At 36.1% G+C, this 25,051-nt stretch overlaps 1 protein-coding gene across 2 annotated transcripts in view; it reads right to left on the bottom strand.

The window, feature by feature from the left end:
* The window catches only part of NBAS (NBAS subunit of NRZ tethering complex), a 173,252-nt gene that overhangs the window by 73,405 nt on the left and 74,796 nt on the right, over positions 1 to 25,051 (bottom strand). For both annotated transcript variants that reach the window (XM_005143310.4, XM_034060637.1), the window contains 6 exons: positions 22,221 to 22,388; positions 21,514 to 21,627; positions 21,146 to 21,269; positions 15,439 to 15,515; positions 14,763 to 14,900; positions 1,076 to 1,305 (listed from right to left, as the gene is read on the bottom strand). In XM_005143310.4, the coding sequence (XP_005143367.2) occupies positions 1,076 to 1,305; positions 14,763 to 14,900; positions 15,439 to 15,515; positions 21,146 to 21,269; positions 21,514 to 21,627; positions 22,221 to 22,388 (851 nt within the window). The remainder of the gene's footprint in view (positions 1 to 1,075; positions 1,306 to 14,762; positions 14,901 to 15,438; positions 15,516 to 21,145; positions 21,270 to 21,513; positions 21,628 to 22,220; positions 22,389 to 25,051) is intronic.

Genomic DNA, 25,051 nt, shown 5'->3' with positions numbered 1-25,051 from the left:
CAAAGAACAATATACACAAAACAGGTAACTCCAATGGAAACATTAAAAGATGATGGAAACATTAAAAGATTATTACAAACTGTTCTTATGAATGCAGCACCAAAACCTATTCAGGTACAGTCTTTATAGCTGCAAAGCAGCAGCTTACCGCTCAAAACATGAGTTCATACTATTATTCATATTCAGCATTTAAAATAAATATTTTTTAATTAAAAAATTTCTGTTGGAATTGTAACTATGAGTAGCTACAGAGGTGGCATACTATAAAAATCTAAATATTCCCTTCAAAAGTTTTATGCACAGAGCTAGTTTAAAATTGGATTTAAAATCATAATAAAAGTTTATTGCACAGAACAGTTCCACTGACAGTCTAGCAGCTATTCAACTGTCTTCAAATCATATAAAGTTCAAGTACAACCATGACCTGTTCATAGCTTAAAGTACCCACACACAGATGTTAATTAAATGTATCTTTGAAAATGAAAAGACAGTACCATCCTGTATATTTTTTCTATTCTGGATAACTGAAAGGAGACAAAAGCATTCTAAATATCAGAATGCGTGCAGCAAAGGCTTCAGTATTTACAAATGACTACAGAGAGAAAATATTACAATATACAGATGCTTTAACTAAATTAATTAAAATGCAGTTTATTAGCTTGATTTTTTTTTAAATATAGTTCATTACAAACCTTGATACTCGGGCATACCTTCATAGATTGCTAGGGCCTGTTTACAGGAGATGACAGGAAGAGATTAGACCTTGATTTATACTCTAATTGCATTCATCCCTGATTAACTTTAATATGAGCAGTTAATAAACAGTTATAGCTTCCATTTATTCCACAGTTATAGCTACAATAATTTAAAATTATTGATCCATTTATTTGATCAACATTTCATTTAAGTGGAGCAGTTGAAAAGGAAAGTCTCCAACTGTAACAACATTACTGCAAGCATCTGGTAACTTAACCATTCTAAAGGTCAGCACTACTTTCAATTTACTTAACTGATTTAAAGCTTACAGTAATTCCATTTTAGAATAAAGAAAACACACATAATAGATATTACTTACTCTGCCAATCCTAGTATTGTTTCTCTCTTGTACTGTCCATCTGCTGTAAACCTCTGCACATCCACTCCTTTGCCAAGTCCTTGCAGAATCTGAGCTTGAGTGAAATCCAGTAGTCGCTCATTGTAGTAATGCAGCTGATTAATCAAAGTTGCAATTTCATCAGGCCAGTCTGTACAGCCATACTGACTGACATGCTTTGTGACCACCTGAATCAACTCTTTTGGATCAGCCTGTGAAAATAATTGGCAACAAACTAAAAAAACTTGTACATTTCTGGGAAAACAAAACAAAACAAAACCAACCAACCAAACAAAAAAACAACAACAAAATAAAACCCAACCAACCAAAAACAAACAAAAAGCCACCAAAAAATAAAACAAACAAAAAAACAACAACAACCCACTTGATCCCTGCCTTTAAAACCAACATATTTTTTTCCATTTCTGGGAACTTTAAGTTCTTGGAAACTTTAATTATTTAACAGATTTCCAGTTTTCTGTGAGAGCTTTTTGCTATAACGTTAAAATTTATCCTTTTGGATATTTTAAACTACTCTACATGCTACAAAAATTCAAACAAACTTACCTAACCAAATTAATATAAGAAGGACTTCACTATGACAAAATTTTTTTGCTTTTAACTCCTTCATTTTTATTAAAATTGAACTAAGCAACTGATTGGTAAAACACTCCAACAAATCAAAGAAAACTTACTAGATCTCTCATCAATTACAAACAGTTCAAGTAAGTTTACTCTAAAACAGAGACTCTATCTCAAAAGTAAGAATATAAGCAATATTGTAAACTGGGAAGGAGGGGTTGTCATTGAATTTGTGATACACTTCCATGAAACAGAATTAATAAAAAGAATAGCTTAGCATTTTAAGAGTTGAGCACCAACACTTTCAAAGAATATGTGTTGCAGGATCTGCAAAGTATACTTGAGGCATTGCCTACACCCCGAACCTTCAAATAATTAAATATTGATCATCCATGGATAAGAATAACCTTTGTTTTCAAAACAGCTTCATCACAAATAAAACTTACCTGCATTACAAATTATGCATCAAGTGCATATTTAATCAACCAATAACTTCTGTCATCAAAAACCCACACAGCAAAGCAACAATTTAGAACACGAAACAAATACAGTCTGCATGTTTGAAATGAAAAAGGAAAGCATCAACTGTAGAGATACCCACATCACCTCAAGAACACTATCTCAAGTGGCTGTTGTTTAGGCACCTACCCCTGAACACAGTTGTGCGATACGGATTTCTCTCTTCCATGAAAAACAAGGCCGCCAGGACCACAATGCCATAAGGAAGTACTTACTGAGGAAGGAATGCCATGAAAAAAACCCAAAATACCCGGGGATGCCAGCTGTGGTTGAAATATTTTCTAAAAGAAACTGCTGATTTAACCTCTGTGAATTCAAAAATGTTGAGTGAACCAGATAATATTATTTGGTTTTATTACAGATTGATTCTACTAAACTAGAAGTTAAACCCATGAACATTAACTAGAGTGCACTGCAGTGTAAAACATGCACCAAATATTTGAACCTTGGGGCATGTTTAAATTTTTCTATGACATGCTGGTCATTCTAAATAGATTGGTTTTTTTGTCTTCGTTTCTTTTCAAGTTTTAGCTGACAGGCTGCTCACCAAGTCATATTAAATGCTCCAGGGTATCCTTCTTCCTCACCACATGGTACTTTTCTGAACCTCTCTAAACACTGAGAACTCACTGATTTTATTAAAAACATCAGTAGTTTTTTCAAGGTTGCTTAGGAGGTTGTTAACAGAATAATGAAACCTCAGAGAAGAGATAGGTGAGCAGTACCTCTATAATACAATTATACCAGTTGGAAACCAATCCACAGTCTTTTAGGTAATACACTAGAAAACAGAGCATGGAGACAGAGAAAGTCAGAGCAAGACAAGGACAGCTGTTTAACATAATTGCCTAAATCCTTTGCACAGTCCACTGAGAAAGGCAGGTCCCTCTGACAACCTGTAAGGATAACTTTGCTTTCTTTTGCTAGGTTTCCCCTCTCTGTCAAGAAAAGTAGAACCCAATTCAGCACTCTTCTTCTAGTATACAGCCCACCAGTTTATTCACAAACTACACAAAGACAATCTTGAATGTATTTTCAAATGAATGCACTCAAACTCTTGCTCGAAAAATGGCTTCTGAAGATGAAAAGATAACATTTTTAATAAGTTTCCTGAATAGCATATAATCAAATGGATCAGTACTGTTTTTTCACCATGTTAAAGTAAAAATAAAGAAATCTGGATCAAGGATTACTGTGTGATACAGTAGTACCATGACAAATAATAATAATGACAAACTTACAAAGAAGGAAAGAGAAGGAAGTGGAAGATACTCTATTGGGTAACATGTTGTTTAAAGAACAGCTGTGATCCTTGGATATACATATGAGGAACAGAAACAAACAAAAAAATTGCTGTTTGTCCCCACAATAACAAATTCTCACAACTAGGTTCTTTTCTCGGTTCTGAAATATACTATAAAAAGGATGGCTCTGAAAAGTATCACAAACATTATTTAAAAGACTTAAGAAACATATAGTAATATACAAATAATATCTTTGGAAATAATGTCGTTGGGTTTACTGAGCTTATTAACAAGGAATAATACAATCATACCCTGTATGAACACCCTTGTATGTATATCCATACATATGTAAAGCAAAAATGCACATCAGTTCTCCAATCTAGAAGATGAAAGTATGAGATCTGATAGCTAGTAAATTAACACACATCCATCCAGATTAAAATAACATCAGTTGTTTTTTATTGCAAGCAGCTGCCAAGGATTGTGCTGAACTCTTCAGCACCAAAATTCTTTCAATCAAGTTTTGTCCTCTTTTATTCCTTACAAGACAAGACCTATGCTCCAAACTATCAGAGCATGTGAAATCAAAAATTAGCTTAGAGAAATCCCAGAGCCTGCTTCATGCAAGAGCTTATACTGAGATCTGATGTGACACTTTCTAGGGTTTTTTAGTCAATATAAAATGATCTTTCCCAAGTTGCAGTTGTCTGCAAAACTCATTTACTGGAATGACACAGTTTTGCTTCTCTCAGATTTGTCATCCTTCTATAGATTCAAATTGTTTTCTTAAATAACAGTGCTGCTTGTGCAGTATCTATCAGGCATTCAAAACACAAGCTCAATGAAAATAATATAAAAAGCTGAAGTTTTTGGTATCACACTGCATAGACCATGTACTTCATCATTTTAAGCATTCACTCTTCAATATCTTCACATTTAAAGTAATATATGTGTTTTTTTGAAAGATAAGCACAAATATTTCTACACCCATTAGATACCTAGTTCCATTAGGCATCATGCTTGTTCTGACAAATACTAACACAGAACAACCATTATAGCTGTACTGCCAGTATTCAAGAGAAGTCTTTGTAATTTGAACACCGTAACAACTATCTAGTAACAGCAGCTGGCCATAAAGTAAATAAGCAAAATCAGTAAAGGCTGATTCTTATCTCAGCATTCAGAGGGTTTACAAATTATGTGACTTTCTTAAAACTGAAACAGACATTTAGGAAAAAAAAAATGTATCTTCACAGTAGTTTGTGTAAATATAAAATTGCTTTGAAAGGCAACACTGGTACAAAGTCATGTTCAACTTGTTCTCTTTCTAACATTATCTGTAAAAACAAAGGGAAAAAATAAAAAAGGAAAAAAGAACAAACTGATACTATGCTATTTTAACTCTCTTGGCTTTTCAGAATCTTCCAGAAATTGTATCTAGGTGTCCAAATCTCTGCTTTGCCAAGTACATCTCCTTCAGTACTTCTATAGAGAGGTTTGAACATTGCTTTCCCTCTGTGATCATTCAGGAAGGATATTTTACCTACAAACACACATCTCCAGTATATTTCCAGAGAAGGCACAAGAAATGACTGTTGTATTGCACTCTTAACTCCTTAACGCTGCCAAGGGAAATCCCTCATGACCTACCTGCCAATGCATTTTACTCACGCACTGGACTGGCACTACGTTTCTAACAGTGTTGTCTTGTCAATAGTGAAATGATCTGGCATAGGTTTTGCTTGGGAATTAAGGAGAATTTATAAAAATGAAAAAAAGTAGATAAAAAAAAAAGAAAGCACCCATCACTTCAGCATACAGTTAATTCAATTTCATGCCATTAGATGTGATTTACTCAACACAGATCAGGACAAATTACTGTCAAACTTGCACCACCAGCCACTGCCAGTATGCCTCAGCTGGGGATCAGGGTTCACCTGACTAAAAGTTTTAAAGCAAAGTTTCTCTTTGACCATGCTCTGTGAGTGATACTTCTGAAGCCCTTCACAATCTGTATGTCACTGTGATATTATAAAAGCAACACTGGTTTTAAAAAGAGGGAAGAGGTTTTGATCTTTGAATTTTTTTACCATGATCCCTAAAATAATCTTCAATCTGATTTGCCTCCAACCCTCAAGCTGCTCTTTCAAATCTCTTTAAAAGACTTAATTCAGCCATATGCATCAGAAAACAAAAAAAAAGAAACCAACAAAACCAAACCAAACAAAAAACCCCACAAACAAAAACCAAAGAATGAGTCAGTTTTCCCCCGTTTCTCTCCAGCTCAGGAAGTGGAAACAATTTTACAGCTATGGAAAGAGAAATTAAAAGCTCTACTATAAACACATCACTGAGATAATATTAGAACATTGTAACACTATTTAGCCTGCTGATTTCTTTCAAGACTAAGAATCTTTCCATTTTTCTTATAAGGTATACTACCCTTTTGGGTTGTTTTAAATGTAAATAATCTTCAGACTAATACCAAAATGACTAGGAACACTGATGAGAAAAGCTGCTTAGATCATTGAGACTAATCCGCTCATAATCAACCCATATAAATATTGTGAAACCTTTCTGGATTGAAGCTGCAAAGAATTTTCATCACCTTTTGAACTGTAAACTTTTGGTAATGGTCAAAAGCCACAACAGCAGTGAGCTACAGGAACCTGGGAAGGCAGAAGACACGTTAAGTTGTGCCCAGAACCCTCTAAGATCAGATACGTTCTAAAACACATTAAGTTATCCTTAGAAAGAGGTTATGCTACAGAAGAGGACACATACACGAAGCAAAACGCTAATGGACAGCAAAACTAGGAGATGACAACACATGAGCAAAGCAAGAGGCACCAAGGAGCAGGGTGTGCAATTCCTGCTGCAGAAACACCTGCACTTAACATGGCTTAAACCATGACAGTTCTTCGCGGCGCCCAACGTGGGGCACGAAGGGTTGAGATAATGACAGATCTGACCAGTGTTTAATTGTATTTGTGATAAGCATTTATTGTTTCAGATTAGTAGTCACTAGTCACAATGATGATTTATTGGCTCTCAAAGTTGTTGCTCTTGATCTCAGAGTTTCAGCATGTCATACCTTACTTACAGGCAGCATTCACTGTTTTAGTGTTTATCAGCTGAGGAGCTTGGGCTAAGGTTCTTGTTTCGCTGTACTTGTCAAATTACAGCTCGACAGGTAGACTGAGTCCGACTCCAATGTAGTCAGTCATAAGATGTGGCCACTAGTCCCTTCAGCACTTCTAGAACTGAAGTACACCTCTGGAAAGCACTTACATTTCAGGAGGAAGAGGAGAGCTCTCCCTGATCCTTGTAGCAACTGCCACAATTCCCATAGCACAAGATCAATGTGCTATAAATCTGAAGGTGGAGGTGGCAAGAGAAAAAAAAGAATGAGGAGAAGCACATACAGGCAACATTTTTCCTCACATACTGAGACAGGGGAAAAAATTTACAGGAAAGAAACACTTCACTCAAGAAGTAAAATCTTGAACATGCCTGTCTGGTCAAGAAGTAAAATCCATCCCTCCACAGGATAGGTTTTCAATACTTAAATCAAAGACACTTTCAATACTTAAATCAAAGACAAATCAAAGAAATTGAAACTAATTATTTGATTTTCAAAGTCCTGCTTTCTTACACTACCAATAAAAATCCAAACTGCAAACATACATAAGTGACATGTCATGCAAACGTGCTTTGTTGCTTTATGAACAGAAATATGCTGGGAAATCAAAATCTACAAAAGGCTGGAAAATGATATTTTAAAACTGGATATTAAAAGGAACAAATCACCACTTTGTGTTGGTTTGGGGGTTTTTGCTGGGTTTTTTTTGTTTGTAGTTTTTTTTTAATAAAAGTAATGTTGTATGTTTTAAATAAGCAATTCTGAAATGTAATGGTTGAAAACTGAAACACTTGGAATAGGAAGGTAGTATATGCCACTGCTACTTTGCTTACTTGGAAACTAATAGAGTCTTATAAAGACAAAAGGTTGCCCAAGATGCTGGCATGATTAAATATATGACATAAGTGGAATAACAGGAATATTTTCCACCAATAAAACCTCTAGAAGAGCCTGATTAAATGATTGAGAGTTAAGCTGTTAAGTTTTAAATTATGAATTTTTGTGTGAGCACACAAAACCTTAAAATACTATTACTGTTATTTCTGCTTCAGAAATTATAATAAAGATGGTATGAGAATCGGGCTAAGTAGTATACACCATCTACCAAACAAAGCCATTTCTGCAGGATTTTTTTTACTCTATTTGCAGAGGTACAAAAATCACTGGCTAAAATTATCAGAATACTCAAAGCCAGAAAGGAAATTCACTTAATTGCATTTAGCGTATACATTTTGGTTTAATGTCAAACCACCATCCATCACAAAATTAAATCATATAGTCATCCAGTGTATATATACACTGTGTATAAGTTTCCTCGAATTTTAACTGCAGATATTTTAAGGTAAATTCCTAACAGACGAAACACAGTAACAAAAGTAACACATGATCTTCTAATAGCCAGCAGCAGAAAAAACAATGATAACAAAGCGACTTTCAGCCAAGAAAACCACCAAGTATAAGTTCAATCAACACACTTCCCTACACAGAAGCCAGTACTGCTGCAGGAAAAAACCAAAACCATAATGCAAGAGTCTGCTCTTAAGTAATAAACCATAAAAATAATTTGAGAAGCTGTCCAGGCAGCTGTTTCTACAGTTATGTTAAATGACTTGTGTCTCAAGACTTGATCAAATTACTCCAGTGCTCTGTTTTAAATGCTTTTTTGCTTTGTTTTCTATCAGCCACTCCAGCAAGAATGAGGAATAATTCATTCCAACAGAAAAATTTTCAGTTTCTTTTTCACCTTATGTTTTCTTACAGATTCTGTCTTATTAAGATATTGACAAGTCAGGTTTATGTAGAAAAATCTTATTTCACCTGACAGTTGTTTCAGTGGAATCAACATGACATATAAAAGGTTAAAATCATAGAATCATAGAATAGTTAGGGTTGGAAAGGACCTTAAGATCATCTAGTTCCAACCCCTCTGCCACGGGCAGGGACACCTCACACTAAACCATATCGTCAACTGAAAGAAACCTATGAAATGGAAATGATGAATTATGAAAATGAAAAATTACTAGTTTTGAGTGAAATGCCTGCTACATTCATACTACATATCATTCTTCATTTGCAGTCAGCATACTCTTAGTTAATAATGTCATTGTTTAAGTAATTATCCAACCTTCTGTCGATGTCCATGTTTGAATAAATTATTTTATTGTATGTTCTTCTAGAATACGTTTCTAACGTTGATCTATATGGCAGCAGCTGAAGACATATACAGACTTCCAGACAAGCATACACTCCTACTGTAAAGCTTCATTATAATATGATACAGTTCTAATACAATACTGAATCTTTTTAACTAGTACAATTACTTGACTGGATACATGCAAATAATTCTGTACCTTGCTAATTTAAAGTTTGAAAACCTGTTATTCCATGAGCTACAAAACACACAATTTCCTCTTTCCTGGCAGTTATTTAAATGCCAGAAGTCAAATTTTTAGGGTTTTTTTCATCCTAATCCAGGAGCTCTGGTAGCACTTCTTATTTGAAGCATGAATTTCTTGGTGATTGCCTTCTCTTATTGTGACATACATTTTCCTGAATAGCTTCTTAGGCTAAATTTATAGATGATTCTTAAGCTAAATTTATGTATCTTTCTTAAACTTAACAGATGGAGAAGCCAGCTCTCTCACTTGATAGGAATTCAACTATGTCTAAAAAGTTACCTATATTGCCAACCCAGATGAATACAATTTTGCTAAAATACTTTGTGTTCTAAGATGAACAGAAGGTTTTAATCAGGGCTACTTGCAAAATTAAGGATGCTCACTGAAAGGAGAAAATAGTTACAGAAAAGTAAAATAGAAGGTAAAGCAAATTGACACGATGAAGATTGCTTCAAGAGCTGTTGGTCACCTTTATACTGTTTCCCAGAGAGTGAAAGAGGAAAGCATTAGTATTTTATTCCAACTACCTCCCTTCCATGAAAAGCCGCAAATATGTCTCCAGAGGAACACAGGCAAGACAGACCTCAAACCTCTGCTGAAATGAAACGCTGGTTTGAAGATCCTCTTTACTAAAAGAGTATTTCTGAACAGCTGGCTCGCAAACAACGCTCACTCTGCTTTCAGAAGTAGGATTTAACAGAATAGCTTATATAACCCTTCAGAAACAAAAAATAAGCAACACTGTAACCATCTCTTTTTCTTAAGCAGCACTTACCTTGAAGAGATTAAACCACAGGAGAAACATAAAGACAAAAACAACCCGTATACCCACCCCCACCCCTCAAAAAGCAACAACAAAAAACCCCACAAACTACCAAAACCCAACAAAACAAAAACAAAACCCTCTACTATTTAAAAATAGCTCTTTTCTGAATCATATAAATGTTATTTGGTCCCAGCTATGAATGGTGATGCTTTGTAGTGTTTTGTGTTTAGCGAAGTATGAGGACCTGTGAAACAATGGCTTTATCAAACGTACCTTGACCAAAGGAACATAGCTGGCACAATCTGAGTGCGATGTCACTAACTGCTGGATCACTATTTCAGAGATCATATTGGAAGATGTTCAAAAACATCCACAGTTACTGCTGGTTCAGGAGAGCTTACTTTTAACTTTAAGCCTTTGAACATAAACAAGGTCATCTTTTAAGTCCATCATAAACCAACAATAAAGAGCACTACCATCTTACCATCTACAACAGACTTAATGCTAACCACTGAGCTTATGGAAAAAAGTTGAATGTTGAGACAGAATCTGGCAGCCCATAAGATCTGCCTTTCTCCCTCTTCCTGTATACAACTTTCTTATACAGTATTTATTTCCATATCAAATGAAGTCTGGATTTTCAACATCCTACATTCAGAATATTGTTCTACAGCTGTAGCATAAGGACCATGGCTGAGAGTTCTGTTTCTCTAGCTTATATAACTGTGTTTATAATTAAGATCAACCTTACACGAATAAGCAACAGAACTGCCTTGGAGCCAGGTCAAGCCTGAAGAATGAAATGCCACAGAAATTTGTACATATTCAGTCCCAAGTTCAAAGTACTGTTCCTTTGAGCTTGTTTTCATTAATGAGCCACCCCTCCCCCCAAAAAAAACCCAACAAAAAAACCCACACATATATCAGAATGTAATGATTTTAAAACTGCTCTACATGCTGGTTTTCCCCTATGGAGAAGGCAGTGAGAGAGAATAAAGACACACATGACGTATTTGTCACAGCCATTTAATGCACTTAAAGCCTACATATGCCACTGTGGTGAGGGCAGTGTAGAAAGGCTAAATATGGTCCTGCAAAGGAAGACGTGAATAGACAGATACAGTGGTCTAACAATGACAGGAATACAGAGAAACTGCATGGGAACTAAAATACACAATGGCTGTGATACAAACAGAGAGAGAAAATGAAGAAAAACATTGAAGACAGTAAATTCATGTGAGGGGAAAGCAGACCTAATTCTGCCTCTTAGAGAGAGATTGATAGAGGTTTCCCCAAGCAGCAAAAATGTGAAGCAAGCTAAGTGCACAGAGCGTGAGTTCACTGTATAAATTCACCCTTTCACAAAATGACTCAAAAGCCAGGTATATGAGGTTATTTAACTCTTTGGAACTGAACTCCCAGCTTCTTCACCAACTCTAGGCTGCATCAAAAGCATCACCAGAGAAGAATCTTTGAGGTTACCATCTCAACATATTGCCAGTTGCAATGTACAAAAGAGCAGGAATCAAACTCGTTTCCTTGAATGAAAATAACAGCTAAGGGAATAAAATCAAAGCCTAAGAATTTTCTGCTGACAGCAACTTCCCTCACCTGCTATTAATTGCAAAATTCCCATTCCCCTCTGCAACTGGCAATTTCTTAGAACTGCTGATGATGCTCCACAAAAAAGCTTGTCCCCAGCTAAGGTCAGTAAAAAAACTCCTCTTCAAACCCATATAAACACTTCAGCATTAGATTATTACTATGAGGACAGAAACAACATATTGATTAACCTTGTGTTAATTAAACTTTTTCACTCCTTTCTAAAGTAAACAATCCCCCAGATATATTTAATCTGCTTACTTTTACATCACCAGGCAAGGAGATAAGCCATTAACAGCAAAAATTACCCAGCTAATTTCTTGCTCAGCTATATGGCTTTTCTTCTCATTCACCAAGACTGGGAAGTAGTAAGCAGTGAAGCAGGGTGGCAGTGGGGGGACAGTTGTGACACAAGCAAGGTTCAGCAGCAGCCAAAACACTTGTGTGTTATCAACACTTCTGGCCACAAACGTAAAGCACAGGACCATAGGACCTGTTATAAAGAAAGTTAACCCCATCACTATCAAGCCCAGTAGAGACCTAAGCCAAAATCAAATATAGCTTCTCAAAGGGTATTAAGTCTCCTCACATTAATGTTTTCCACAGCCAGTCCATTTCTGATTTTTTTTCCTCATCTTGTCTCTGGCATTATCCTTACTGACCTTTATCTGTAGTTTTATTTGATTGTACAGCTCTTTTAATGTCTTCCTCAGGATAAGAAACTAAAACAGCTCAGATAACATACATGATAACTTTTATATTATTAGAACAACTAAAATTCAAAATTGTCCTGGATACAAAACTAAAGCAGTACTTTCCATCCAAGTCACTTTCTTTGTCCTTAAAGCAAAGTAATAACTTCATCAGAAATAGAAATTATCAAGCCGACTTCCTTTTGGACATCAACAATACAAAAGACGCTAATGAGAATTTCTGGCAATTTATGATTCTGTTTTGATGTGCAGATACTGGCTGTCATTATTTTTTGTCACAGAAAAAAAAAAAACAACAAAAAACTAACAAGCCTTCATGGAACAGACCCAATCAATCCTTCAAGATGTCTTTCTTCATTAATTAGCAAGTCCTAGAAGTCTGTCTTAGGCAGTGGAAGAGGAACTCTCCCCCTCTACTCCCCATTATCCTTATAACACATCTGACTTTTTCATTCTGAGAACACTTCCCCATTATGTTAGAGGTACTAATATTCTGTTTTGAAAGACTTATGTTATTTTAAAGTCAACACAGAAGTATAGATTCTCCGTGTTTCTATAGAGCTTCTTAAAAATTCAGCTACAGTTTTCAGGCAGGATACTTGACTCAATGGACTAGACAAATCATATCTATTGTGAATTAGATGCTGTTAAACAGAAATATATGCCCTGTGATCTTGAGGATATGTCTTCAAAGCACGTGGCTGAAGTGCCAGATTTAGATCTTTACTGAATATATAAATGTTTAAAATGGGGGAAGGGCGGGAAAGGACTGGGTATAAACACCCATGGAAACATGCTCAGTTATCTTCCAGGAATAATGCATACTTTGAATTACACAGTTAAAGGACCCAGGAACATCTTCCTGTTTTGACAAAGTCAGATAATAAAGATGATGAAAGATGCCAGTGACATGAGCTAGAAAACAGTCTTCTATGGAATGATATTGTGTTTCTGGTCCCCATCCTGCCCCACTTCCCCTTCGACTTCTTAGGAAACACAAAACTAAAAACCACGGCTAGATTTATTCCCATAGATAGCAACCAGTATGGCACTGAGAAAAGCAACTTGGAACTAAAGACACTCTTTATTACCAGCATCTAAGATATACAGTTAAACAAGTGGCTGTTTTGCAGTATAAACTGAGCATTTCACTCAAAAGCATCTGTTTCTAATTCTCCCTTTCTACTTCAGTGACATTCCCACACTGGATACCCATTAGTAACAATGCATTTACTCTCCTGTCTTATTTTCTTACAGGTAATTCAGGACTTCTTTCAATTGGTCTGCTGTTCACTCAGGATTTTCTCATGCAATTGTTTTGAAAATATACTGTTTAAAGAGTAGTGCTTAAAGATAGTACATATTCTTTTTAGCAAACCACTAAGAATCCACTGCTTATCACTGTCACATATGGCATTTTTTCAAGATGGTACAGTAGACTTACCCAAGGATCATACCACAAGAGATAAACTACATGGTGCTACTGATAAGACTTTGCTTATTAAACAGCAATTGGAGCAGAAATAGTTCAATCTCTAATGCCTCTGTCCTCATTCTTAACGACTTACTCTTTCTAAAGACTTAGTAACTCTTCCTATAAAGTAAGATTGCTTAAAAACCTAAGCTAAAAAAAAAAAAAAAATCTTTTTTCATCAAAGGTGTCTTACAGCTGGTGGACCAAGGCTCAAAGAAAGCTATTTAACAAACATGCGTGAATTCCTCACAACCAACATATTTTGTAAGCCATGCAAATTTCAGTTGGGGGTTAGATTTTCCTTTAGCTTCTATAAACAGAAGGTAATAGAATGCAAACCTCAGCAAGAACATCAAAAGCTGCCTAACTGCAGAACTGGGTGAATATAAAAAAATCCTTTCCTCTGTAAACTGGGAATCATTCTGAACATGGAAAAAAAAACCTCTACCATAGTGATCTCTTTTCAGAGAACTTGTGACCATAAGTGGGTTTTTTTAGTGCAGAATTAGGTCACAAACCAAGCAGTCCCCAGAGCTTCTGCAGAAGAGGAAAGGAGTGGTGTAAACTCAGAAAGTCTCTCTTGGGTGTGTCAAAGAACAGTTTTTATTCAGGTATATTTGTAAGAATGGCAACAGGTGCCTTACTAAATGTCACCTCTTGGCATTGTTTCAGAGTTTAACATGTAACTGCTTTAATCACATTTCTTTAATCATAGAATAAGAAAGCAAAGCCGTGCTGTTTCAAAAAAAAGGCACTTGTCAAGGGAAACCAACAAATTCACCAATAACTGAGTATGACTTTTGAAACCACCATATGCAAATCCAAATACAAACACAACATATACCAAAGAAGGCTATGGAAACTTTTTTGAACAGCACCTTTCTTGTTGAAATGTATACTTGACTCTTTCTAGGAAGTACTATATTGTACCAGTGCTGCAAATTAACAGCATAGGCTATGCTCATTATTGCTCAGTGTTCCTAAGCTACTTGGAAGACTGACAGTGCTAGCGCCTAAATGACACTTGATATTGTCCTTCTAAAACTCTCCCACAAATTGTGAGGTACTTGTCTGTTTACAGCACTGTAGAAGAGTAATTATGTGTAACTTAACAGGCTGCTCACAGTGTAAGTCTGATCCACTCCTTAACAGGCTTAACTCATTCACTGGCTTTTTAGCATAACTTTAACGCTACACTCTTTCAAACCATATTCATTAATGTACTAACCCTGTAGAGAGGGTGGCATTTGTCCTTGAAACATGGTACCAAACGAGCATAGATCTGCAGGCTATAGTAATAACTTGCCAGCTGGAGAGATAACGCAGAATGCAATTGCTTTTCAAAGCATTTGTTGGCATCTAACACCTAGGAGAAAGAGAGCGTTAATTTAGATGGAAGAATTAGCAAGCACACAACAGTAAGTGCGCAAACTTTCTAAAAAGCTACTCGCTGTGATTTAGAAACAGCTTTGACTACATTCTCCTAGCACATAAGTCAGTAACCTACACACACAAAGACAATTCTACATTATAATGCTTTCCCCCCTTCCACAAACAGCTAACCAAAACGCTTTTCCAACTACAGTTTTGGTGCTTCTATATCACAAAGTTATTACCCGTATCTCTGAACTACATTAGCACTGTCAGTCACATGGCACAACTATTATTTTAAATAAGAAAATGCATCTTTTTGTCAGTGCCACACTTGTAAGCCAGTCCAACAGCACCTGTTCAGAGTTTCCTTTAAGTGCACAAGCCAAACCTATAAAAATGTGTATTTTCATGAATTCAGTGACTTAAGATTTTAAAACCCTAAAGAAATTACATTTTCTTATGGAATTCTGAAATGCTATGTATAGTCTTTCCTGGAAAAAAACATACAAAACAGATCATTATCAACATACCTGAGGCAATGCAAGTAGATAGGCAAGAGACAAAGCTGTATCATTTGGTAAAGCATCACTTGCCAGCTGTAGTAGAACTGCAACATACAGCAAGTAGAAATAAAGCTTTAAAAACTGACCCATCTAGCCTTGTCAGTTAGCAAATGAAATGTTTTTAGTGTAACCATATTTTATTAGAAACTAGCTTTAAGCACTCCATACATACTTAATTAAACACTTATCAGTGCAATCCAGAAACAGACAATATGTAATTAAACTGCAGCACAGGTTTACCTTGACTTCTAGGCAAAGCGTTTGATGAATTAACCAAACACGAATAAGATTATGAAGTACAGATGCTAAACAAAGCCACTAAAATATCACCTATACTGATTTACAACAGGTAAATCTTTTGCTTGTAAAATCAAGGCAGTTATGTTGTACGTGTTCGAAGATAACAACCAGAGGAATGGTACAAAATGTGTTCTCCTCCAGCCTGAGCTCTAATTCACTTAACACAACAAACCATATAAAAAACTTGTCTTAAATAAAAAAAAAAAAAAAACAAACAAAAAAACCCCACCCAAAACCAAAACAAAAAAACCCAAGTATTATGTGAATTTCAAATAACATCAGTGCAACATCAAACTCAGGTCCTGCCACATACTACGAACAGAAGTATCAGCACAACAGTCAAAATTAATGCAAAGAATAACTATTCTAATCATAAAAAGATAAATTTCTTATAAAACTGACATGAAATTTAACTGCTTTTTCTACATTACAGATACAAACTAATATTTTGTTTAAAAAAACACATTACATTACGCAAATAGGAGAACAAATACACAGACAATGTAAATGCCCAAGATCTGTTAACTCCATAAAGGAGAGATGCTGTTTCTAGTTATCTCCTTCATACTGAAGTGAAGCATCACTGCAGCTGCTATGAAAGTTACAGCAATCACAGAATAATAATCCTCATTATACACTTAATATGCAGTTTTGGGAACAGAAAATATAAATTATCAGTCCAGGGCAATTTCAAAAATCTTAAAAAAACAGACTAGAAATTGCATAAAGAATTGTTACATATACCAGAAAAATAACACTATGATTTTCTTTTTTAATATTATTATTATTATTATTATTATCTTTTTTATATTATTATTATTATTATTAATGTTGTTGTTATCATCATTATTATAAGTCAAATTAATAGAAGACATCTTCCAGCAACTTGGCTGTCTGTTTAATTTAAAGAAGTCTCAAATACCTGTATTCCCACATTACACAAACGACTCTGAGGACATGTTGGACTGAAACCTTATTACTTCACACAGCCCCACAGTGAATTCTTGGTTCCAAAGAATGATTCATAAAATGCCTGAATGACCAATTACAATTTTTAGATTATCATTAATTTGCCATCAGCCTGAAGTGGATTTACATGCTGGCCCTCAGCCAGATACAACCCCCAAATTTCTATGTGACAAGTCATCACAGAGGCTGTGTACATGGCAATATGTCACAGCTAACTGCAGACAGAAGCACCTATGGTCTCTGTTTCACATTGCTTTTATCAACAGTTTTTTCCCTTTGAAACTTGTTTCTGCTACATGCAAAATACTTTGTATGCTGTCCAAAAGGACTCTAGAAATATTCAAATTAAAATCCTGATGAATTAGTTTGCAAAACTGGTATTTACTACCCCAAGGAAACACAATCAAAGTTACTTTATATATTCTTACAAGCACCCCTAGTTGAACAGAAAAAAACTGTGAGGAGGCAAAGAATAACTTGCCAAATAATAATAATCTGCCCCTGTTCTCTGGAGAATTAAAGACTGCAAAGTCTTGGGAATACATAATAAAACGTGGGTTCTCTTCTAACTTGACATCTGCAACACAACAACTGCCACATTAGAAAAAGAGTGTGTCATCATCCCTTAGAAAGCAATCAGGGATGCTGTGGAGGGACTATTCATTAGTGACTGTAGTGATAGGACAAGGGGTAACAGATTGAAACTTAAAACAGCAGAGGTTTAGACTGGATATAAAGAAGAAATTCTTTACTGTTAGGGTGGTGAGGTACTGGAATGGGTTGCCCAGGGAGGTACTGAATGCTCCATCCCTGGCAGTGTTCAAGACCAGGTTGGATGAAGCCTTGGGTGACATGGTTTAGTGAGGTGTTCCTGCCCATGGCAGGGGGGTTGGAACTAGATGATCTTGAGGTCCTTTCCAATCCTAACTATTCTATGATTCTATGACAAAGAACACAGCACCAACACAAGGCCAGAAAGCAATATGATTTTATTAATAATCATGCGTGAAGTGCAACACAAAGGCATCCCAGTTGCCAGAATGTACTTAAGAAGAAAGACCTGCCTCCATTATCATCCCCTCTGAGAAAAAAAAAAAAAAAAACAAACCAAGCAGAAGTATAGAATGGACTTGGTTAGAAGGGACCTTAAAGATCATCAAGTTCCAACCCCCTGCCGCAGTAGAGTACATCCACTGTACTCATGCAATAAATACAAGTTTTCTGTGTGTTTGTTCCTGTATCCATATACCTAATGCCTATGGAGAAAGACAACCGGAATTAAACAGAGATGCACAATATTGCCTTGGTCACACTAAGTCTGGATGCAATATAATGACACAACTGAGGAAAGTATTTTACTGGATGCAAAGTGATGTCTGTTATCACTTGAAAATGCATCCAGATAGAAAAGATTAGAAGAGTCAAAGTCCAAGGCTAGTGACCCTACCAAATCCACAAAAGAAGCATAAGGCATTATCTTGATTTTTATCATGAACACTGTCTCTGAGGCAAGTGTTTAGCCATTCCCTCAGACCTGGAGCACAACACTACTATAGCAATAAAACAGACTTCAACTTCTTCTAAGATAATGTGCTAGGGTTTCTTTGCTAAACTGCATCTCCTTTCAGGTTTGTCAATTCTTTTAATGGAGCTGAAACCTGCTGCTGGAGCTGTCCTAGAAAGCAGCCAGAAGGAAGCAAATGGGATTCAAACTCATCAGCAAAAAAATTAAATCCGCTGTATTTGCAAGTTACTAGTATAGCAGTTAATAACTCTTACTAACATTCAAGTTTTATACTGTAAAGTCTTCCCAAAACCCTAAAGCAAGCCTTTAAAATATGGGAAAGACACATCATAATAAACGGGGTTCATATCTGCACAATATTTTAATAAAAATTTTGGCAGTGTGCTATTAATATGCACATTTTCAAACTCCACAATCCTGAAAGTGTTAGCTCATCATAAAGACTTTCATGGGAACTTATAAAGCAAAGCATTAAGAAGGGGGAAGAGGCGGGGTCCAACACTGTAATCCACACCAAAACGCATTACAATTAGCAAATCACCAATCTATTAGTTTACAGAAATCTGTGCTATACTTACATGTAAGAATACTGTTTACTGACTACCAACAGGAGTCATACAGCAGGACTGCTGAGTACAGAATAAATCAAGCTCAGTTTTACAGAGGAAAATACAGCTCCATAGCACAGTTGGAGAGACTGATAAGTGAAATTCAGATTGACTATGATTAAGAGCGGTGGAAGAGCAATCCACTCTTTGGTCTGAGCAATCCCAGGCACAGCTACAGGTTGGGCAAAGAAGAGATTCAGAGCAGCCCTGTGGAGAAGGACTTGGGGTGCTGGTCAATGAGAAAATGAACATGAGCGGGCAGTGTGTGCTCGCAGTCCAGAAAACCAACCGTATCCTGGGCTGCATCAAAAGAAGTGTGACGAGCAGATTGAAGGAGGTGATCCTGCCCCTCTACTCTGCTCTCGTGAGACCCCACTTGGAGTACTGTGTGCAGTTCTGGTTCCCTCAACATAAAAAGGACATGGAACTGTTAGAACAAGTCCAGAGGAGGGCCATGAGGATGATCAGGGGACTGGAGCACCCTCCATATGAAGACAGGCTGAGAAAGTTGGGGCTGTTCAGCCTGGACAAGAGACGGCTGCGTGGAGACCTCATAGCAGCCTTCCAGTATCTGAAGGGGGCCTCTAGGAATGCTGGGGATGGACTCTTCATTAGGGACTGTAGTGACAGGACAAGGGGTAACAGGTTAAAACTTACACAGCAGAGGTTTAGATTGGATATAAGGAAGAAATTCTTTACTGTTAGGGTGGTGAGGCACTGGAATGGGTTGCCCAGGGAAGCTATGAATGCTCCATCCCTGGCAGCGTTCAAGGCCAGGCTGGACAGAGCCTTGGGTGACATGGCTTAGTGAGAGATGTTTCTGCCCATTGCAAGGGGGTTGGAACTAGATGACCTGAAGGTCCTTTCCAACCCTAGCTATTCTATGATTCTATTATAAGATAACAGAAGTATTAAAATGGTAAAATAGCAGTCTGTACACTTCAGGAATAGAGGATCAAAAACTAAAGGTGGTATCTAAAATTCATTTTCATCTTTAAACAAAAGTCCCCAAAACTGAAATCCATCTCTAAAGGCAGCCACTGAATTATATACAATCAGTTCCACTTATGCAAGTTGGAGCAGGAAGTATTACCAAAGATCTTCCAACTACTGTCATTTGCCCTAAGAAAGCAACAAATCCTTTTTTGATCTCTGCCTCCCCTCCTTTAAGACACAGGAATCATAACTAGAAACTTACAGGCTTCCAATATGCAAGAAAAGTGATCTTAAGTACTGATTTACAACTAGTTTTGCTTTAAAAGAGCATGAACGGAACCAAAACATGAATCCATTCCCATTTATACAAGCTGTTGCTGATCTTTTCTAATTCACAATCTTATTTTGTTACAACTGTACAGGTTATATGCAGAAATATCACATATGTCAAACTACTGAGTTGTACACTTGTAAGATAAATACAATTGTTTTCACTAAACAGATGGAATAAAACTGTGTGGTTTAGGAAGAAAGTCTCACTTCACGCTTTTTTCATGTTGCAAGTGATATCTTATACTCATTTTTCATGTCAGAAACTACCACGAAGTAAAATATAATACAGATATCTTCCTTCAAAAGACACTAACAGCATATAAATATTTAAACAGCTAACTTCTTAAACCAGTAGGAGATACGCAAAAGGAAAGAAAAACAAATGTATGTGGTTTTGTGTGGTCTGTTTTTTGTTGTTGTTTTTAAAGTGAAACGTTTCAATTAACAAATTATTAAGCATAAACATAGAAACAGCAGAAAACAAAATGCTCTGGTAATTCCAGGATCTGTAGTTAAGCATTAATTAGAAAATAGAACACTGTAATGATCCTGCAATACTGAAAGCTATATACAAAACACAGAGAATCTGAACAAATCAACACACATACAGGCAGACATGGAAATAATTAACATGGGTTTCAAATTTCTATTTAAATATCTGTACATTGTAATAATCAGAAAACTTTCAACCATTTCCTGCTTCCCACTATATTCATATCTTTCACAGCCTGACAATACCGCTTTCTGCTTATTTAAAGGCAACTTTCAGATTTCTAGTCTTTCCTGATTAACCCTTTTTAAAAATACCACTTCTCTTGAAAACTCTGCAGCTAATTCTACCAAGACTTAACCAACATGAAATCTTAAACTGGATCACAATTTACACAAACTACCCAGACAGTACTTCAGATCATTGCGTGCAATTCTATGTATTTACACCCATCCACAGATTCTCCTGTATTTATTATATATAGTAAATACTGGAGTATACACATAACCATACCTTCTGTAGTTGGAAGTAGGTCTTTTCCTTCACTCTTTGTTTCTGTCAGTTTCTCTGTTCTCAGTAACACTTCTGCAAAGCTTTCCAAAGAATTGTTCTGGTATGTGCCATAGCTGATTTCAGACTAGAAATAAAATAAGGTAACTGACACATGTGCACTACACCCTGAAGTTATGGTTAGCTCACTTGCATGAAATGAAATTATCTCCTCCAATTCCTGCATTTGCTTTCCTTTCCACTAATTCCAGACTTTTTCCTACTACTGCACAAAATTTCACATCATACAAATAATACAAAATCCATATTTTTACTTAATTCTAAGATCTCAAAACAACCCCTAATGCTTCCAAATTCTGTGACAAACTTACTTCTGCAACATACGGATCAGCAATTAGAGACTCATAAAATGGATGACAGCCTTGTTTTTCCACAGTGGCATTTTCTCCAGGCCCACCTTCCAATACATCTCCAAATTCGTGGCCCTGAAAAAATAAATATACTTGAGCCTACTTGCAACAAAGCTCATTAAAAAGTCTGTAACTGCTGTTCAGAAGGGAAACAACTGTAATTGAAAATATCATTTAATTCAATGGGGAGCAAGATAGGAGTCATCTTATATAAACCACTGCTGAATGCAGTCCAGCATTCTTAAAAAAAGGAAAGAGAACCATGCTCAAAAGTAGTATCAGATAATCTAGTATCATAAACATTATACAAAATGCACTGAAACAGAGAAGGTAGAAAAGAGAAACTGAAAAGGAACAGCTTTGAATATAAAATGACAGCGTTTAAAGACTGGGTTTCACTGTGCTTTCTTTCCCAAAGTTCAAATTTCAACTACGTCTTCCCCCACTATCGTAAGAGAGAAGATGCAAGCAGATTAGAAAATAAGGAACAGAAACAGCTTTAGACCCCTAATTTCACTGGGATTTGCTAGCAAACAATCTCATGATGTCTCAAATTCACTTACTGATTTGAGGTCTTTAGTTATTGGATACCTACGAAGCAGCCTAGCTTTAATACCCATGTATCAGTGAGTGTGTAAACATCTGGAGACACATCATCAATCCCTTACATGTAATGGTCGAAGGTAAGTTAATGATCTCTTCCACCACTGCCCATCACTGACAGCATGCAGCATGGCTTTTGTAGTCATAGTTGTGTTAGACAACACCTTCATGGTTTTTGATGTGGTCCAGTGCAACAAATCAGCAGATTGGCTAGAGGAGATGTTGGTTTCATCCTGTGAGCATATCCAACACACAAGGGCAAGTTTTAGACTCATGCTTTAATTAGGCTAACGACCTAAACACAAACGTATTAGAGTTCAGATATTGTTAATGATTACTGATTTAAGCAGCAGCAGTCATAAAAAAAAACAAAAAGACAAGTCAAAAGTGATTTAGGAGTTTCAATCTGAACCGACTAGCATGAGCAACAGATCATTTTGCCCTTTATTCAGTCATAATCTCTTGTTTCCAGGGACACCAGCTGTTTTTAACTGCAAAGTTTATAATTGTAATGTTTTACATAACTGTTGAATGCTTCTGTTAAAATAATGATCTCTCTACAAATGAGGAGATTGAGCATGCTAAAATTAATCTTCAAGAAAGCTGACAGCAGAGACAATCCTGCATTTGTACAGAGGTAACGATAATTAAATTGAATTCTCTGCAGGAGAAATGTTGAGCAGGTATACACATTTGTCTCTAGACAAAGTTGAAAAGTATCATCAAGATCTGAAATTCTGCAGTTGGCACTTAGAAGTTACCAAATACAGCAAACCTAAAAAGCTGCAATATATGCACATACACATCTACACATTATCCTTCAAAACATCTTCACTGAGCCTCAGTAGAAACTCACACATAAGTCAATTCTTGAAATTAGAAGACATGTTCCACAACTGGAGCTTCCCATATGAGCTCTTCCTCATGTAGAGAGCATTTAAATAATACCCTGAACATTCATGGTGGTTGATCTGTGCTAGTTCAGCCCTAAAAGGATTGTGTTAATTGCATCCTTTACAAAGATCACACATCAGACAAAAATATAATTAGCATGCTAACACAAACACAGTCTTCAACAATAGGAAAGACAAATATTTGCCTCCACACAGAAAACTTAAACAGCTTTACATCCAATGCTTTTTCCCAAAACCTCTATCATTCAATTCCCCATACACTGAAGTGTACTGAAACAAAAAAAATCTACCTGTATAATTGACTGTGAGGTCTTAGTTTACAACTTACTCATGACAAAGGTTCAGACATCAGAGCAAAAGGATGCCAAGTTACACTCAAATGAATTACATCCCACTGTAACCTCAGTGACAAAATACATTAGCATCAATAACGTAAAATTTCACTGTAGACGAACATATGTGTAGTACTTTTTACTGTACTATGCAGTCAATCACTGCCTTAAGCTGACCACTGAAGTAGCAAGTCCATTTTAAGTGCTTCTTTCCACTAAGGCTTCAGCATTTTTTTAATCATTTCCAAAATTATATTCTGTATTTCACAGGTACCAACTAATGAACTGACTGGCTAAACTAAAAATTTAAACTCTTACTTCACCAAGTGAAGAAAGAACATGCTAGATTTTTTACTCTGAAAAGTTAAAAAGCAACAGAAAATTCAAGGTATAGTGGCTTGGGTAGATTTTCTTGTTTGTGTATTTTTAAATAAACTATTCTTGGTACTTAGTACAAAAGCTTTTTGTAATTTATTTTAAATGTTAGATACAGAATACTAATTCCTCTCTTTGCCTTTTGTTTTTAAATACATACTGCAGGACACCTAACTGATTCTTCATGGGGGAAAAAAACAAATCAAACCAAACCAGAACCAGGGAAGAAAAGGAAAAAAAAAAAACCCAAAAAACTAAAAACTTGTCCCAAGTTCTCAACTGCATTTGAACAAAACATACTTTTTTAAAAAATAAACCTCCTTCGGTAGTGTCAAAACTAATAGACTAACTTGTATGCTGGTGTGTGTGCTTTCTATAGCTCCACCACTATCAGATACACTCTACTGCTTTTTTTCAAAAAGGAATTTCAACTCTTTACAGGCAATTATAGTCTTTTCTGCACAAATAAGAATTCTGTTTTCTGAAAAGCCATTCCTCTGTGTACCCAGAACACCGCTTTCAGGCTGTAACATTTTGCTCTCCAGAGTCAATCTGTCAAAATAAATATTTCTTAAAGACTGTTGGAGATGCCATTTTAAGAAGACAACTTTAATTGTATCCTCTAGTTTCATCTTCAGGAGGAAATTATAGTTTGCGGGTTTTGAGGGGTGCCTGAGGGAAATTATTTTCTTGTTTCTTCCTGATATCTGTTATAAAAGTAAGCATTTTTGATTAAAAAGTAAACAATAATAACAGCAGATTTGAATGAATCTAAATTGATCTAAAATGTCAGCTAACAAATTCTGAATTATCAAGATATCCTGAAAGAACAGCAAAAATATTTAACATATATACACCTATACTCATATATGTTCATATGTATCATTCTAAACAGTCTAATGAAATGACAAAGCCAACTATCTTTAAATAAGCCACATAAGAGAGACTAATAAACACCTACAATGTGGACTACTGGGGGTGGGGTGGTGAGAAGCACCTTTAATGGCAATTAGTCAAGGTGCCAGCATTAAAACATGCAAAAAGCAGTCACTGCATTAAGAGTTAGTATGCATTAAGATTATTATGGGATGCACCCGTGAGTCCTGAAGCAGCTGATGGACATTACTGATAGTCCTGATAGTCTTTATAAAGGGCAAGGATGACCCTGGGAACTAGGTGAGGCCAGTCAGTCTCATCTCAAGCCCTGGAAAGGTGATGGAACAGCTCATCCCAGAGGCCATCTTTATGCATGTGGGAGACAAGAAGGTCATTAGA

Source organism: Melopsittacus undulatus, chromosome 3 (assembly GCF_012275295.1).
Source record: "Melopsittacus undulatus isolate bMelUnd1 chromosome 3, bMelUnd1.mat.Z, whole genome shotgun sequence".
Lineage (NCBI taxonomy): Eukaryota > Metazoa > Chordata > Aves > Psittaciformes > Psittaculidae > Melopsittacus > Melopsittacus undulatus.
The sequence above is the reverse complement of the archived record's forward strand: the minus strand, read 5'-3'. Positions and strand labels throughout refer to the sequence as shown.